Here is an 18,220-nt window from a genome sequence, read left to right as displayed (position 1 = left end):
ATGCCTAATTATTAATAGACTACATGTCCCACAATCCGTGGCTTGTGGATCCGTGGACCCACTAATCCGGAACAGAGAATTCACTCTTCCATCTACAATGGTAAATGGACTGCATTTATATAGTGCTTTCATAGACCTAATGGCCACCAAAGCGCTTTACATATTGCCTCACATTCACCCATTCACACACTCATTCATACACAGACGGCGGTGTCAGCCATACAAGGCACCATCCAGCTTGTCGGGAGCAGCTGGGGTTAGGTGTCTTGCTCATGGACACCTCGACACTTGGTCAGGTGGAACCAAGGATTGAACCACCAACCTTTCGGTTTGTAGACAACCCACATGAACCACTGAGCCACTGCCGCCCCCTTACAAGGCTAACATTAGCTGTCACTGGAGTTTGAAATTCATTTCACATGTCTAGTTGGCTGTGGCGAGCAGGACGATCAAGGGGCGAGGGATGTAAGAGGACGGCGCTTTGCGCGAGGCTGGTGGCGTGAGTGATAACAGAGACTAATAATGAAAGACACCTGTGAGGTGCGAACCTCACGGGACCTCACGGAGAAGCGAAAGCATAAAACGGGGAGCGACGACAGCAGATCGAGAGAGAAACAGGCCTGATTTTATGTTGTGTTTTGTTTCTGTTGTGTGTAACATTACAGCAGTCGTCAATGAGGGGCTGCTGGCTTATACTTTCATTTTGTATTTGTTTTACTATTAAAATGTTTAAATGTTCGCCGGTTCTGCCTGCTTCTTCCCACAACAACAAACCCCGTTAACGTTACATTGGCAAACTCATTAGTGAATTACTCCTCGTTTGTATTTCTTTCTATATGGTGAATTACTGCATGTTACCTGGATGTTTAGTCAGGCGAAACTATCACAACAAAAACGTCCGTGTGCTCGTCTGATTCAGAGATTTCCTCCAGGAGAAATTGCCATCGTTGAAATTCTCTGCAGCAGACAGACTCTGTGTCCGTAGGCCGTAGCACGCAGCGAGAGTACAGGCAACAGCAATCCGCCCAGCGCCAGAGTCAGTCCGGGGTCCTCGACCGACAGGCAGCCGTCTCCTGCTACTCCATGAGCCTCAGCTGCTCTAAACTATACTGCGACTCGTAAAGATAGCCACGAACATCGGATTCGAGCAGCAGAATTTCAAAATCCTCTTCTTCCATATCATGTTTAGTTTCTTCCGTCATTGTCATAACTTACTATCTCCACAGCGCTTGTTAGCTTAGCTTCCAAACAAGATGGCGGATATTGATTTCAGTTTCTGCAAGTGAAGTCCCACCCACTGATATGTAATAGGTCTGTAGGGTGAGTGGGTCCAACACCCTGGAATAATATTGAGCTAATATTTGTAGTTCTAAAGATTTTAATGAAATATGACTTCCTGCTTATCGTGACGCAAAATGACGATTTGTACGTCACGATAAGCAGGAAGTAAAACACTTAAATCCTTATTTCTCCCATCTCAGGGGAACATAAGGGAATAAACCATGTCCATTCGAAAATATGACTAGGTTTCTAAAGATACAAAGCTTAATGCAAATGGGTGAAGTGACCCTTTAAGAATAAAGGCCTATGTGGTTCTATTAGGTTACAGATTAACTGCACAATATTGAAAATTACTCTGAATTTGCAAAGCCATTGTGGTAAGCTATGTTGGGTATTGAATTCATGATAGAAAATTGACAATTTTACCCTGGATTTTTCTCTTCTTTCTCTTTCCCTGCTACAGGCTTTCATGGTGAAAACCTTCTCCTGTAGCTCCATTAGTTGGCCTCTGAGCATGTCCTTCTCTGCAAGACTCCGTGCGATCTGAACCTGGGCCTCATCACGGGACAAATATGCCTGAAAAAAATCAATGAGCAGTATCTGTCATAAGTTTTTCATTTTCCAGTAGTCTGTGCAAAAGATAATGATTTATGTTTTCCAGGATGATTTCAGAATTACCCAAAGGACAGTGTCACAAACTATCTTATTTGATTTATGAACATGATATAGAGCACAATCTGATTTTTTTTCTTTGCTGTTTTCAATTTTTAAAAATACAGAAAAAGTTTGTTTTTCAAGATTTAAATTGTGCATCCCAGATTTTCAAATTGGTCCCAGACTTTGAACCAAACGTATATGCATTTACTGCATAATGCATGTAGGTTTCTAGATCTAAAAATGTTATCTCACTTACATACTGTAACAATGTTGGTCCAGTATACTGTGTTAATTTGTTTGAAACACCAACACTAAACTGACAGTTTATTGTACTGTTAGATAGTTTCCGTGTAAACTGATCTCATTGTTGAATCTAAACACTTATTTAAGACTTAATGATGTTGTATGACATTTGTTAATTATGAGCACAGATGATACTGACCTTATCTCTCTCTGCCTGCACCTCTTCTAGCTGACTCTGGAACAGTGTGCTCCTGTGCTTGTACATCTCACAGTCCACAGTCAACTTCTCCACTTCCAGGGCTAAATAGTCCTTCTCTTCTATGAGCTAAAAAAGAGGGAAGCATGGTGAAGGTTACAAAAAATACGGACATTTAAAAGAAAAAATGTAAACAGAAGTAAAGAGGTAAAGAAAGAGAGACACCGATACAAACGATGAAAATATGAATTCCTCTTAAATAAGAAAAAAGTGGGCTACAACTCAAATTGTATACAAAGTACAACATTTTGAAAGACAACACAAACAAACAACATTAAGGTTAAAAGAAAGGCCAGTTCTTTTACGAGAGGTTCTCTCATATTGCATAAGCTAGGTTACGCTACGGGAAAGATTAATCTTTTCTGAGATATTGAAGAAAAAAATTATCCTTAATTTTTGTATCCATTGTCAACGCAGTGCAGCAGGTGAAGACCATGAGCAGGCTAGCTAGCGAGCTCATTGGTTGCTCTGCGGCAAACTGCTGCAGCCTGTATACAAACTCACATGAACCCGCGTCCATTGAAAGGCGCTCGTGAAGTCATTGCATCATAACCCACCAGAAGGGGCGCGGCCAGTGTGTATAAAAGTGCGGTTCACAGGCTGCTTCCCTGATTTTCATCTCTTCAGCGAAGCTCTTCGCATCTCTGATCAAGCCACGTCGCCGTCGAGGGGCATCTAGCAAGCCTGGACAGCGCCTGAAGAAGCCGGCCGTCTTCGCCACCTTCAGCCATCCTGCGAGCTACACCATCTGGCAACGTATCCTTTTTAGAGCATTAGTTTCTCTGTGAACTTCACAAAAAAAGCAAAGCGAGCGTCTTTTTAAAGATGCCTCGCACCACCTGCGGCTCATGCACAGCTGTTACGGATTTAAGGAGCGCAACAAATCTCTCTCTTTGCGCCACGAAATCTACAGCTCAAGCCCTGGGGAAGTGCATGGCAGCCTTAACTGTGACAGAGACATCTGTGGCTGACGCTAGCCGAAGTGGGAGAATCTGAACGCGTCATGTTTCTCAACGCGCCGCTCTCTCCTTCCGGTCGCTTCGGCTCTGCTGTAAGTGGCATTGTCACTTTCTCCGAAGTCCAGAAAGCCACCCAAGCCATGAACCTCTTCCTGCCTTATCGCGCTAGCTCCTCTGCAGGCCACTCACGTGACTAGTCTCCTGCACGAGCCCCCTCACAGCGCCCAGCTCAGCACAGCCAGACTTCGCAGCATCATCAGGGCAGCCGCCCTAGATCACGCTCAGACAGCCGCCACAGACCGACGCCCCCCCGGGGGCCTCGGCCTAAGATCACGCTGAAACCCGAACAACCGAAGTCCTCCTAGCCATGCTAGGAAAATGACGGCTAGGTCCCGCCGCGGCCGGACCACCGTCAAAGGTCCCTGGCCCCTCTCTGCCCGCTCTGTTACACGGCCAGTAAACACCTCTCTGCATGTAAGTCCCATGCCCGTGACTATGCTCGCGCATCACTCAGATGTGACTCTCTTCCCATTCACTTCAATCGGGAAGTCACTCACAGAACAGCCAGCGCTGGCTGTTTGCGAGCCGTCATCCATAAGCACAGTAAGCGCGCTCACACACACTGTTCAGCTCGCAGGAACCTCTTCTATCTGGCAGAACGCATACTGAGTTGGTCCCAGTGCCATCTGCGCTCGCTGAGAGCGACGCATGTGCCCGGCCACCTGAACGACGGCCCAGACAGACTGTCCAGAGACAACATTCCCCCAGGGGAATGGTCCCTGCACGCTCAAACAGTCTAGAAGTTATGGTGCATATTCGGCAGAGCAGAGATAGACCTCTTTGAGTCAGAGGAAAACTCTCACTGCCCAGTGTTCTTCTCAAAAAGCAAGGATGCGCTGGCCCAGGACTGTCCCAGCCGCCCGCTTTACGCCTTTCCTCCCGTCTTGCTATTGCCACAGGTAATACAGAGGATCAGGGAAGCACGCCACTCGGTGCTCCTCATAGCCCCGCGCTGGGAGAATCAGACTTGGTTCCCGGAGCTTACGCAGCTGTCACAGATAGGCCTGTGGCCCATTCCAGTCAGAGCAGATCTCCTCTCTCAAGCTCGCGGCACAATCTGTCATCCCCACCCACAGCGCTGGGCGCTGCATGCGTGGGTGATCAACGACTACCCGTCGCTTTGCCAGAAGGAGTAATAAACACTATCATATACGCTACAGCTCCTTCCACGAGAAGGCTCTGCGAGTCCAAATGGTCTGTGTTTTCTAAATAGTGCACCAACAAAGATCTGGACCCACGGACATGCGGGGTGCCGTCACTGCTCGTGTTTTTACAAGAGCTGCTGGATAAGGGCAGGTCCCCATCCACACTCAAAGTTTATGTGGCGGCCGTTGCAGCGTTCGCTGAACCCCTGCACAGCCAGTCGCTGGGTAAAAACGAGCTGGTCATCCAGACGCGGGTTAATGCGAGTTTGTCTATAAGCTGCAGCAGTTTGCCGCAGAGCAACCAATGAGCTCGCTAGCTAGCCCGCTCATGGTCTGCACCTGCTGCACTGCGTTGACAATGGATACAAAAATTAAGCATAATTTTTTGGCTTCAATATCTCAGAAAAGATTAATCTTTCCCGTAGCGTAAGCAAGCTTACGCAGTACTCGTTCCCTCATCTAAAGAGAACCGAGGTTACGTTAGGTAACCGACTCATTTTACCTCCTCTTTCTCTTGCTGGAGTCGTTCATTCTCCTCACTTAGTTTAGTGACATCCTCAGCAAGTTCTGAACGCCTCGTCTCTGTCTCCTTTAAATCATTCTCAAGGATATCCTGCTGTACCTGATTGAAAGAGAAAGAGATTAATTTACTGTTAAGGTCAGTAAGATAAGATTGAGTTCCAAAATTTGTTGACTTGTTATATTACTAAAATAAATGAGTCTCTTATTCACCGGAGAGAATATCTCAGTCTCCAGTAGCTTTGTGCGTACAGCTTTGAGTTCATCTTTGAGCTTTTGTGTGTCACTGGGATTCTTTAAGGAACGCCGGCTCTGAAAATCTGTCTCTTTCTGTGCCTTCCTCAACTCACACTGCAGCTGGTAAATCTGGAGAAGAGGTGAGGAGAAGAGATTTCATTATGCCACTCTCCCAAAAGGAACACTCGACTCTGAACCTCCTAAACGAGTCGTCTGTATCCCAATGTGTTACAGTCACATATCACTAGATAATACATTTACATAATGCTATGTTCTACATTGTCCGCCCGCAAACAACTTGACCCGCCCTCAAACACGTCATTTTACTGATTACAGCTTCTCAAATCTCGGAGTTTAAAGCGAGCACAAAGCACTTGCTCTGGAAAGATGTGTCAGTCAGTCAGTTTATTTGGACCAGCTTGCACCAAATAAGTATGACTAATTATTGTTGTATATACTTTTTTCTAGGTGTTCAAAATACATAGTTTTGTGTTTTATATTGTGTAAGTTTAAAGCTAACTGGCTTACTCACGTTATTACTTACGTTGTCTTAATTTAATACTTCTGATAATCAGCTGTGGGCCACTATTACCTAAAACTGCGTCTATTAATACAGATTGTCTGTCGTTCTTACACTTTTGAATAAAGGTGAAGGATTGAGCAAGATTTGTTTTACACACTTTTACAACTTTAATGTTATATCAATCATTCACATTAGTTTGCTGTGTGTAATGTTTTGCAAGAACAAACCGACCTTGGCTAAGAGCCACCTTACATCCTGTCAAAATGTGCCTTAATGTGGCAGGTGATGAACACAAAGGACAAGAGGGATCTTCTCCTACCCAGAGGTTTAGGTTCTGCGGTGATGGGAGAACATCATATGTTGACCTGATAAGGAAAATGATCCTACTCTCTTCCATTGACCAAAGGTCTTGCCAGCCCTTCTTGCGTTGCTCCACACTCTCCCATCTCATCCACTCTCCCTGCTTGGCCTGGGAAATGGCCTTTATACACCTCATCCTCTACTCCTGCTTTCGCACCTCGTTGACTACCAGCTTCCTCCTTTGAGCTGGGTCTGCCTTGTGCCATTTAGGAGGAGCTAAACTGAGCCCAAAACCCCTTCTTCCATTCTGTAATAATATATTTCCCGCATGTTCACTGCAATAAATTAGAAATCTACACATCAGCTTGTTGATGGACATACATCTCACAATGTATATCAACCTGAGTTGCGCATCACTGAGAAACGTCCTGCTAAAGTCATCCTTGTGATGGAGGTTCGGGTTAAATAACTAATTTTTCAAATGTTTCATCATCAGGTGCATGCTCGGATTAATATTGTAAAATTTGCACCATCGTTACTGTCTTTACAGTGTGTACAATTGCTGAGCTTTAGGAAGCCTCTGTAGCTGAACTTCAGTTATGGTATTAGGCATTTCGTTTCACAAAAGTGCTGTAAGTGGTAGACCAATCACAACAGACTGTGCTATCTGGCCAATCATATTAGAGTAGGCTCACGAAAAGGACGGATATAGAGAGAACAAATCATCCGATGAGTCATTTGTGAATCATTGAAAAATGTTGTGATGTGAAATGTTAAGAGAAAATAAAAATGTTTTTGACCTTTGATGCACGTAAACCTGTTGAAGGAGAACTCCAAAACAAAATTAGGAACCTTTAAAATAGCATAATTGGGGCACTTCTTTAATGCAGAAAAAAATGCAAAGCAAAAGGGTTCAAGAGTTCTTGTAAACAACAGCTTAAAATCCATTTCCCAGTAACCATTTTAATAAATTTGAACCAAACAACACTAAACTAAACTAATAATATAGCTGCAAGCAGCGATGGCGGGCCCAAGTCGGTGGCACCGCAACCCCGGTTCCTTTAGTTACGTAAAGGCACCGGGGTGGCGGTGCCGCAGGCTCTGGCCCTTTCATGATTAAATGATTAAATGTTAAAACGGCTTGCCATACTCTATCTGTCATTTCGACTAGTCACAATTACGTTACAGATATCTATTAAACTATCCGAAATGTAATTACGACTAGTCAGAAAGACATTGTTGATATCTACAATGTTAATTCCGGATAGGCAAACTTAGCTTTTAAATGTTAATAGGGCTTGCCATACAGGGACGTAGGCTCAGAGAGAGGCTCACCATATTCAAACCAAAATATCTGACTTCCCCTTGGTCCGAGCTAATGACTATGAATTAGAAAGTTGTCCGGCTTGAGGAGTAAAATGTATATACCGATTTTTGTAACTGTAGATAAAACGAACAACCCCACTTTTGTCAAAAGGTGGCGCTATTTAGTCCCTGCACCATGCCCGTTTCTGAAACTTTGCACATGTCTACTGGCTAATAAATGTGATGTGTCTGTTGAGTTTCATACAATTTCAAGCATGCTAAGAGTCTCAAAAGCATCCTAAAATAATTTCAAAGTTTGATGCATTGCCACGGCAACAGTATCAGAGATATCAAGAATCCATTCACAGGTCTTCATCTGCCATGTATTTACATTATACAGATGAAGTTTGAAGCAAATCGGGTAAAAATAAAAGGATGATTTTAAAGCATTTGGAAAGTGACACACTTCCTGCTGCCAGTTGGTGGCGCTATAAATTTGACTCACAATAGTCACATCAATGTGATCGGCCTCTTACAGCGAACACACTGCTGAAGTTTCATCAAGATCAGTTAATGTATGCTGAAGTTATAACACACTTCCTGTTTCAGGTTTCTCGCCATAATTTCGTTTCCTCGCCACGGCCAAACCGTTGGAGATATCAAAAATCCCCTCGCAAACTTTCATCCTCAATGTCTTGACTTCATGCTGACCGAGTTTCATCGAATTTGGATCAGAGCTCTAGGAGGAGTATTTCAAATTTCATTGCATGCGTTTTACAAAAAACCCTCAATAGCCGACTTCTTCTTGGCTGGGGTAAAAAGTAAGAGTGTGAAGTATATATGAAACGATGAGATCAACATGTGTACCGAGTTTCATATTATTACATGCAAGTGTGTTTGATTTATGGACCAAGTTTTTTGACCCCGTTCCAGGGGGCGCTGTCTAGTCCCTCTGCCACGCCCGGGTACCATCTTCAGCCCGGCCCTGATGGCTGTGGGATCTGACCTGTGTGCAAAGTTTCAAGAGTTTTCAAACCCGTTAAGGGCCCCAAAAGCCGCTAAGAGTCTCAAAATTATCAAAAAAAAAAGAATTTTAAAGTTTGATGCGTTGCCACGGCAACAGTATCAAAGATATCAAGAATCCATACACAGGTCTTCATCTGCTATGTATTTACATTATACAGATAAAGTTTGAAGCAAATTGGGTAAAAATAAGAGGGTGATTTCAAGGCATTTTGAAAGTGACACACTTCCTGCTGCCAGTTGGTGGCGCTGTAAATTTGACTCAAATAGTCACATCCATGTGATCAGCCTCTTACAGCGAACACACTGCTGAAGATTTATCAAGATCAGTTAATGTATGCTGAAGTTATAACACACTTCCTGTTTCACGTTTCTCGCCATAATTTCGCTTCCTCGCCACGGCCAAACCATTCCAGATATCAAAAATCCCCTCACAAACTTTTATCCTCAATGCCTTGACTTCATGCTGACCGAGTTTCGTGCCGTGTGTTTGAATTCTCTTGGAGGAGTATTTCAAATTCCATTGCGTGTGTTTTATGAACAACCCTAAATAACCGACTTCCTGTTGGGCTGGGGTAAAAAGTAATAGTATGAGGTATATATGAACGATGAGATCTATATGTGCACCGATTACATGCAAGTATTATTCATATTATTACATGCAAGCGTGTTTGAAAATAACTCACTGACATGAAAATAAAGTCCAAGTAAAAGCATGCAAACAAAGACATAAAATATGGTTCCTTACCTCCAGTTGCAGGTCTCTGTTGCGTATGATGGTTGCAGACTTCTCCTCAAGAACTGAAGTATATCTGATATAAAGATCACATTTCTCATCCTTCAGTTTGAGCAGTTCCCTGTTTAAACCTACACAGAAGACAAGCAGACATTAAATAATCTTGACACAGAAACACTGTTTAATTGTGTGAAACATTCTGAATTTCTCAAAGCACATAATTAAAATTTAAAACACATTCAACTTCATTAATTTCATGAACAATAATTACATCTTACATTTAACTGTAGTTAATGATATACAACTTATTTTAATGTACATAAAAGACAATATATGTCTATTAATGGTAATGAAACATTAGCCACATTGATGTAAAGAGTTGTTGTGTTAAGTCCACACCATCTAGGTGACTGCGCAGTTGTCCATGCTCTTGTTGCATCTGGCTGAACTCTTCGTTATTTTGTTGGACCTGTTTAAGTTTCCCCTCCAGCTCACAGCATCGAGCTTGCAGCCGCAAAGTCTCTTGCCGTGCCACTTGTAGCTCTGCCTGCATACTGCTCACCGCACTAACTAGGTACTCTGTCAGCTCAGTGTAATTTATCAGGCCTAGCAAGCAGAAAAGCAAGGTATTACTTATTAGCCTTAAATAAGTTGATATATACATCCCTCAAACACAAGCATGAAAATATATTCAGTTGTGCACATTTGCCATTGGTATTACAATAGAACATTATTGTAGAATATTACAATAGAATATTACATTAATAGACAGTTTAGAAGTCTAGATCGAGGCCTGGGGTTCAAATCCACAAATGCTACAGATACCAGCTTTAACTACAACACATATTGTGTGTGCTTGTAATGCATCATCAGAAACTAAGATTAAAAGTGCACTGACTGACCACTGAAGCCTGAAGGCTCAATGCTGGGCTCGCGGCCAGTGATCTGTGTGTAGAGAGTTGGGTAATGAATCATCAGACTTTCGAGCAGAGCCATTGCTCCATTACGACCCTGTACACGTAACATGTCAAGCATATGACCTATAGAAAAACATTAAGATTTCAGACATCATATCTCAAATACTGCAAGATACATTAAAATGCTTCATTTTCAATACTGTCATTCAACTTTCAAGTATTCCCAACGCATTCTCACCCCAAGGCGTCACTTTTGACCATGCTTCAATATTTGACGTTTTAGGCGGCCTTTAGCATCACTTACATGATGCGATCCTACAGCGTCATCTAACTGACGCTAAAGGAAAGCGTCAGTTAGAGGACGCGGTTAGGTTTAGGTCTGGGGTGGGGGTAGGGTACACACGATCCTAGGGCGTCATCTAACTGATGCTAAAGGGCGCCTAAAGCGTCAGATATTGAAGCATGGTCAAATGCTTCCCAAGGCGTCAGTTAGGTGACGCCTTGAAGAGTTCACCCAAAAATGGAAATTATTTACTCACGCTCATGACATTGCAAAACCATATGCTGCTATTTATATCCGGATTCCAAAATGTGTGCTGAACTCTTTGTTATTTTGTTGGACCTGTGCACTGCTTTTGAATCATACTTTGTACATGCAAGTAAGCTAGACTTTTTTTTAGGTGTTTTGTCCTTTTTAGAGCTTGGCATGGCATGGCTTGGCATAACATTGTATGGCAAGCAATTCTACTTTTGTAATGTCTACTTTCATATTTCACTGAAAAAATAATAGCATGCAGGTTTGGAACAACATAAGAGTGAATAAATAATGAAAATAATGAAATTTAATTAATGGTGACCTACACTGTAAAAAAAAAAAAGCAAGAAAAAGATTAGTAAGTGCAAATTATGGTTTTACATTCACATTACTTGAACTCATCAAAATAATGTAAGCAATATTAACATTTTTTTTTTACAAGTCTTAAAAATTGAAGGCATCTACTGAAGTTGAGATTTTTTCACTCGTCTTTCCAAAAACGAAAGTTTTCTTTTCTAGTTTATCAGTGTAACATCTTATACAGCTGACATGTATCTAACCCATATTTCCATAACCTTGCTCACATTTCAGAAAAATAACCCCCCTATTAGAAAGCCTGTTTTATTATTATTATTATTATATCTGTACTTCATTAACTTTTTGTCATGCTCTGGTATTCAGTATTTCAAGCATTTCTCCCCTGATAAGTCAGAGTGTCTTACTGGTCCTCATGCAGCGGTTGGTGAAACGGGTACTGGTAAAAATCTCATCCTCATCCAGGTTTGTGAGGACTCGTGCCTGGCGCAGGTAAGGGATGAGAACACAGGGACGGACGCCGAGAGAGATGGCATGGCGATTATCGTCGATAAGATCCCACAGTTCTTCTTCTTCTAGATCCTTCAAGTCAGGAGTGTTCAGGATACTCTCAGCCATGCTGAAATCCAGAAATCAGACACTTTGCCAAACACATAAAAACTGGGGGTTTAAAATTAAGGCTTAAAAAATAAAAAAATAAATCACCCCAAGAAAAACAACTCCAATGCTGGCATAAATACAACAGAAGTGAAATGACAAATGAGAAGGAATCAGATTTGTAAGGGAGGTTAAGTGAACTCTCCTCCCCTTTCACACCCACAGGTGCGTGAGGAAACCTGAATAACAAGGAGAGGTTTTCCCGACAACAGACACAGACACACATTCTCAGAACATGTTATGGATTACCCCTTGAATAAAAAGAAGCGCACAGCATTTTACTTAAAGATGCCTGACATTACAAATTGTTTATTTTCATTAGGGAATTACAGTATGATAGTTATAAAGACACTAAAGCAATACAGAGATTTTATTTACTTAGCAAACTGCAATTGATATACGAAAACATATAGGCTACTCGTCATCAGCTGTTCTTGTGTGTTTTGTCTGTGTCAAGCAAGTTTTTCCTATCTAAAGCAAATGAAACAGGCTGCGAACAGGTACAAAGTCCAACCAGCAAAAAAAGGGAAATGAAAGAGGGATTCTAAAGTTTATGGGAAATTACATGTCACATGCAAACACAGCATGTACATCCTTTTCTGATGATAATCTGCCTTTGCAGAGGTATGATGATGTGGAGGTTCAAAATCTGATTATGTCATTTTAATGACAACTGTCTGCAAGGGACATACTTCTAGTGTTTCACAGGAAAATGTGCCAGAGGAAAATATTTCATGTCAAAGTGTCTGTTAAAAAAAAAGGAACTAAAAAAGTACAAAACAAACCCCCAGAGTGGTTTAGGCACTATGACGGTTTACATCAGTCATGGTGACATGCAACATTCCAGATCAAGAAAACAAAACAATGTCAAGCTCTAAAACACACACACTCATGTATCCGCATTCAAACAGTTGTTGTTCTTTAAATGATCCTATAGAAACCCTGACAAACAAAAACAAAAATATTGAATTATCTACACCAAATAATCGTCAAAGCTGTTACTTCGAGATTTTGGAATATCGAATCCTATTGCACGTTCTTCCTAAACTATGAAGAGTTCCAGGTGAGCTCTTATAATAAACAGTGCAATATTAAATAATTTATAATATTGTAATTACAATAATAGAAGCATTGTTATGGCTGTGAACAACTGTTTTTTGAAAAAATTAGTAAATGACTAAATGACTAACACATATTACTCTAAAACACTCGATTTAAACTTTTTGAGATGACACCTTGTTGACAGGCTGACTATTTATGTTCAATTAGTAGACCAGCACCAAGCATAAAGCCACCTGGATGTTCTTACTGTATCTAATCAATCATCACACTGGTGTCATTTCATACAACCTAAAAACCACAGGAAATGTAAGAATGGATGAGAATCTGTTCAGTAGTTGACTTTGTTTTAATTATCCAAGGACTTTTTCATATGTATTTATTATCATCTGTATTAAATTGGACTAATAACACAATGGATCGATGTTTTAAATGTAGAGATGCCAATCTGCAATCTCTAAATCAAAACAAACATAACAAAACCTGTATGTATTTATTAGGCAGTCATTGCCCAGGCCTGAATGAAGGGTTGGGTGTATGACTGAAACAAGACTCCTGCTGTATTAGAACAGTAAACAAACCCTGTGCTGCTATTATGTTGCTGAAGACTCAACTGAACAAGTGTCATTACACACACACATGTTGGGTTTTCATGTTTTATGGGGACATTACGTACATAGACATAAGGATTTTTGTACAGCACAAACTGTATATATCCCCCAACCCTAAACACCTCTAAACAGAAAACCACAGAAAATCCAAAAACAGTATTTAAAAGAAATTCTGAATTTCTTTGAAAAGCACAGAATTAAAATTTAAACCACTTAAAATTAACTTTCATTAATAATAATTGCATCTTACATTTAACCCTCAGGTGCTCTTCGGTCATTTCTGACCGAAAAAATGTATGTTTTGAAATGTTAAAAATCACAGCTTCATCGGAATGTTACGAAACTTGGTGACTTTTATTCCATTGGGTATGTGAACACACAAAAAAATTGAGGTCATGATCCGAGCATGCTAAGTGGTCGTAAAAAAAAACAGTCACACTTGTGCTCTTCCGTCAAAAATGACCGACCATAGGAAATGAATGGGAAATTGACAAAAACACAAAAACTTTGAGAATTTTTGTGTGTACAATCTACAAATCGGCCACGATGCAGAAAAAAAGTGCTCAGCATTGATGGGGTGACACTGTAAAACATCAAGAGTGCAAAACAGACATACCCACCCCTACGCACACACATACACACACACACTTTTATACACAAAAACACCAATAAATTGTGATTAAAGATATCTGTTTTGAATATTTAAAAATCACAGCTTCTTCAGAAAATTACGAAACTTGGTGACTTTTATGGCATTGGGTATGTGAACACACCAAAAAATTGAGGTCATGATTCGAGCAATTTAAGTGGTCGTAAAAAAATGTGTCACACTTTTGCTCTTCTGTCAAAAATGACAACCCATAGGAAATGAATGGGAAATTGATACAAAAAAAATTCTCTGAATTTTTGTATGTACAATCTACAAATCGGCCACAATTCTAAAAAAAAAAGTACACCGCAAGAAAGGGGTGACACTCTACAACATCTAGAGTGCAAAACAGACACACCCACCAACACACACACACATACAAACACACTTTTATACACATACACACCAATAAATTTTGATTATAAAAAGTATGTTTTGAATTTTTAAAAATCACAGCTTCATCACGATGTTACGAAACTTGGTGACTTTTATGGCGTTATGTATGTGAACACACAGAAAAATTGAGGTCATGATCTGAGCATGCTAAGTGGTCTTAAAAAAAATAGTCACACTTGTGGTCTTTGGTCAAAAATGACCCCATAGGAAATGAATGGGAAATTGTAAAAAAAAAAGAAAAAAAATTGTGAATATTTGTTTTTGTCATTTTATATATATATATATATATATATATATATATATATATATATATATTTATATTATATTTTTTATAACTATATATACAAATCCACCAACAACAACAACAACAAAAATGTGTTCATATACAGCTGGGGAATTCACATGCCACTCAATAGAGAGCTGTACATGCCATCTAGTGGTTACACCATGATTCTACGCTTTTTCTCTATACTGTAACCAGATGGTGCTTATTTTCTTCAAAAAATATTTTTTTTTCTGAAGGCCTAGACTCTATATTAAACTAAAATACTGCATTAATATTTTTTTGAAGAAAATAATATATATACAGAAAATAATATATATTTTTCTATAATGTTTTCATAATATTTCATATTTTTCTAATATTTCCATAAATATTGCATAAATATTAATAAGTTCATTTAAATTGTCTCAAAATACTAAATTAAAAAGAATAAATATTATAGAACAAAAATAAATTGCATTGGTCTTACTGGGATGGAGAAAGTTTCATTTTTAGGTGTCCGGTCACTTTTGACCGGGAAGATAACAAGTGTGACTCCGAAACGAAGAGCACCTGAGGGTTAATAGTTAACTGTAGTTAATGCTATCCAAAAACAGCATTTAGTATGATTTAAAAGCTGTTTTTTTTTCTCATGGGGACCAAAAATGTCCACAAGGACAAAGATTTCAGATATTGGGATATTTGTGGGGACATTTTGTCCCAATAACACACACACACACACGCACACACACACACACACACACACACACTCACACACACACACACACACACACACACACACACACACACACACACACACACACACACACACACACACACACACGTTCACTTAGCTATCTAAACGAGAACATTCCATAGATGTTTTTTATATAAATTCCTTACATTGAAATTTATTGCTTCTTCATTACTGTTCTGTCACGTGTCTGTCCTATCGTGTTAGCACATGGGTGGTTTTGTTATGTTGAGCCATGTGCTCCTGTCATTGTTTGATCCTCCCCCTCGTTACCTGATTAGTGTTTGAGTTCTCCCACCTGTTCCCTCTTGATTTGTTCCCTATTTAAGTCTCCTCTTGTTTGCAGTCTTTGTTGGTTCGTTGTCATATGTCTTCCCAGTTCTTTGTGGATATCTTCATGTTCAGAGTCAGTGTTTGTTTCATGTTCATTTATTGTGTTTTCCCCCTCGTGGGTTTTTGCTTTGTGTTTTGGTTTTCTTTTTGTTAATAAATCCTCCTTGTTTTTGCATTTGAGTTCTCCCTTCCTGTTTGTACCGTGACAGAACGAACCGACCATTTGAGAACTCAGCAGCATGGAGGTTTTTGGCAGGAGGAATATGGAAGACACTTATATGGACGACGATGACTTGGATTGCCCGGATTACATCATTTACACATTTGGATCTACCCAATTTTCTCCTTCCAGTGGTGACGGAAGGACTCTGCCCTGTAAGGAGTCTGGAAGAATGAACATTTTCCACGCTCTCGCTTTGATGGCTCATCAAAAGGAGGAGTCGGAGCACTTGGCCAGGGTTTCTGAGACCCGTGGAGGTCACAGGAGAGATTTTCGGGGGACCCGCCAGGTAATTTTTCATGGGACCCGGGGAGGTTGTAAAGGAGGAGGAGGAGGAGGAGGAGGTGGTCGTGAGGAGGGTCAACATCACCATCCATCCTGGCCCCCCTTCGATCCTGGACCGGTGGAGGGCAGTTCTGGACCAGCTTCTCGCCGTCATGGACGGAGAAGGAGGAAATGCCCACCTGCCCAGCGAGAGACTGTTAGCGTCCCGTCTGCCCAGCGAGAGACTGTCCCCGTCCCATCTGCCCAGCGAGAGACTGTTCACGTCCCGTCTGCCCAGCAAAAGACTGTTCACGTCCCGTCTGCCCAGCGAGAGACTGTTCACGTCCCGTCTGCCTTGCGAGAGACTGTTCACGTCCCGCCTGCCCAGAGAGAGATTGTTCACGTCCCGTCTGCCCAGCGAAAGACAGATCACGTCCCGTCTGCCCAGCGAGACTCTGTTCACGTCCCGTTTGCCCAGCAAGAAACTGTTCACATCCCGTCTGCCCGACGAAAGACTGATCAGGTCCCGTCTGTATCCCTGAGCTGGGACTATCTGGAGCATCTGATTAAGACGTTGGAGAGACCTATGCCTGAGCTGGTGCCTGTCCCTGAGCCGGTCCCTGAGCCGGTCCCTGAGCCGGTCCCTGAGCCGGTCCCTGAGCCGGTCCCTGAGCCGGTCCCTGAGCCTGTCCCTGAGCCTGTCCCTGAGCCTGTCCCTGAGCCTGTCCCTGAGCCTGTCCCTGAGCCGGTCCCTGAGCCTGTCCCTGAGCCGGTCCCTGAGCCTGTCCCTGAGCCGGTCCCTGAGCCGGTCCCTGAGCCGAGGCCTGAGCCGGTGCCTGTCCCTGACCCGGTCCCTGAGCCGGTGCCTGTCCCTGAGCCGGAGCTCATATTGGTTCAGGACCCAGCGTTTTTGTTTGTGTTTGTGTCTGTTCTTGTGACTGTGTCTGTTTTAGTGTCAGTTCCTAAGCTGGCGCCTGTTCCCGAGCCGGAGGCAGAGCCAGCGCCTGTTCCCGAGCCGGTGTCTGGTCCTGCGGGATCTGCTCTGCCCTGGCCGCCCGAGGGGTCCGCACCGCCCTGGCCACCTGAAACATCTGCTCCGCCCTGGCCGCCCGAGGGGTCTTCACCGCCCTGGCCACCCAAGGGATCTTCACCGCCCTGGCCACCTGAGGGATCTTCACCGCCCTGGCCACCCGAAGGGTCTTCACCGCCCTGGCCACCCGACAGGTCTGCTCCACCCTGGCCACCCGAGGGGTCTTCACCGCCCTGGCCACCCGAAGCGTCTTCACCGCCCTGGCCACCCGACAGGTCTGCTCCACCCTGGCCACCTGAGGGGTCTTCACCGCCCTGGCCACCCGAAGGGTCTTCACCGCCCTGGCCACCCGAGAGGTCTTCACCGCCCTGGCCACCCGAGGGATCTTCACCGCCCTGGCCACCCGAGGGGTCTGCACCGCCGGGCCACCCGACGGGTCTTCACTGCCCTGGCCACCCGACAGGTCTGCTCCACCCTGGCCACCTGAGGGGTCTTCACCGCCCTGGCCACCCGAGAGGTCTTCACCGCCCTGGCCGCCCGAAGGGTCTGCTCCGCCCTGGCCGCCCGAGGGCTCTGCTCCGCCCTGGCCACCCGATGGACTCTGTGTTTTTCCTTCACTGCCCAATGAACTCTGTGTTTCACCCTCACCGCCCTATGGACTTTCTGTTTCGCCCCGGTCGCCTGATGTCTCTGTCCCTCCCGTCCCGCCCTGGTCCGTCCCTCCCTGGTCTGTCCCTCCCGTCCCGCCCTGGTCTGTCCCTCCCGTCCCGCCCTGGTCTGTCCCTCCCGTCCAGTCTGATGGAGTGCCTGGTAGCCGCTCCGTTGAGGGGGGGTAGTGTCACGTGTCTGTCCTATCGTGTTAGCACATGGGTGGTTTTGTTATGTTGAGCCATGTGCTCCTGTCATTGTTTGATCCTCCCCCTCGTTACCTGATTAGTGTTTGCGTTCTCCCACTTGTTCCCTCTTGATTTGTT

At 43.1% G+C, this 18,220-nt stretch overlaps 1 protein-coding gene across 3 annotated transcripts in view; it reads right to left on the bottom strand.

The window, feature by feature from the left end:
- The window catches only part of LOC120486146 (caspase recruitment domain-containing protein 14), a 66,486-nt gene extending 54,721 nt beyond the window's left edge, over positions 1–11,765 (bottom strand). For all 3 annotated transcript variants that reach the window (XR_016169467.1, XM_089134084.1, XM_089134085.1), the window contains exons 1-9: positions 11,717–11,765; positions 11,419–11,630; positions 10,147–10,284; positions 9,644–9,850; positions 9,257–9,375; positions 5,334–5,486; positions 5,104–5,223; positions 2,381–2,506; positions 1,708–1,857 (exon numbers count right to left, since the gene is read on the bottom strand). Coding sequence is in view for 2 of the 3 variants with exons in the window: in XM_089134084.1 (XP_088990210.1) it covers positions 1,708–1,857; positions 2,381–2,506; positions 5,104–5,223; positions 5,334–5,486; positions 9,257–9,375; positions 9,644–9,850; positions 10,147–10,284; positions 11,419–11,630; positions 11,717–11,745 (1,254 nt within the window). In the remaining variant the exon portion in view is untranslated. The remainder of the gene's footprint in view (positions 1–1,707; positions 1,858–2,380; positions 2,507–5,103; positions 5,224–5,333; positions 5,487–9,256; positions 9,376–9,643; positions 9,851–10,146; positions 10,285–11,418; positions 11,631–11,716) is intronic.
- Positions 11,766–18,220: the final 6,455 nt, after the last annotated feature.

This window comes from Pimephales promelas, chromosome 8, assembly GCF_988280905.1.
Source record: "Pimephales promelas chromosome 8, fPimPro1.hap1.1, whole genome shotgun sequence".
In the NCBI taxonomy this organism is placed as follows: Eukaryota; Metazoa; Chordata; class Actinopteri; order Cypriniformes; family Leuciscidae; genus Pimephales; species Pimephales promelas.
The sequence above is the reverse complement of the archived record's forward strand: the minus strand, read 5'-3'. Positions and strand labels throughout refer to the sequence as shown.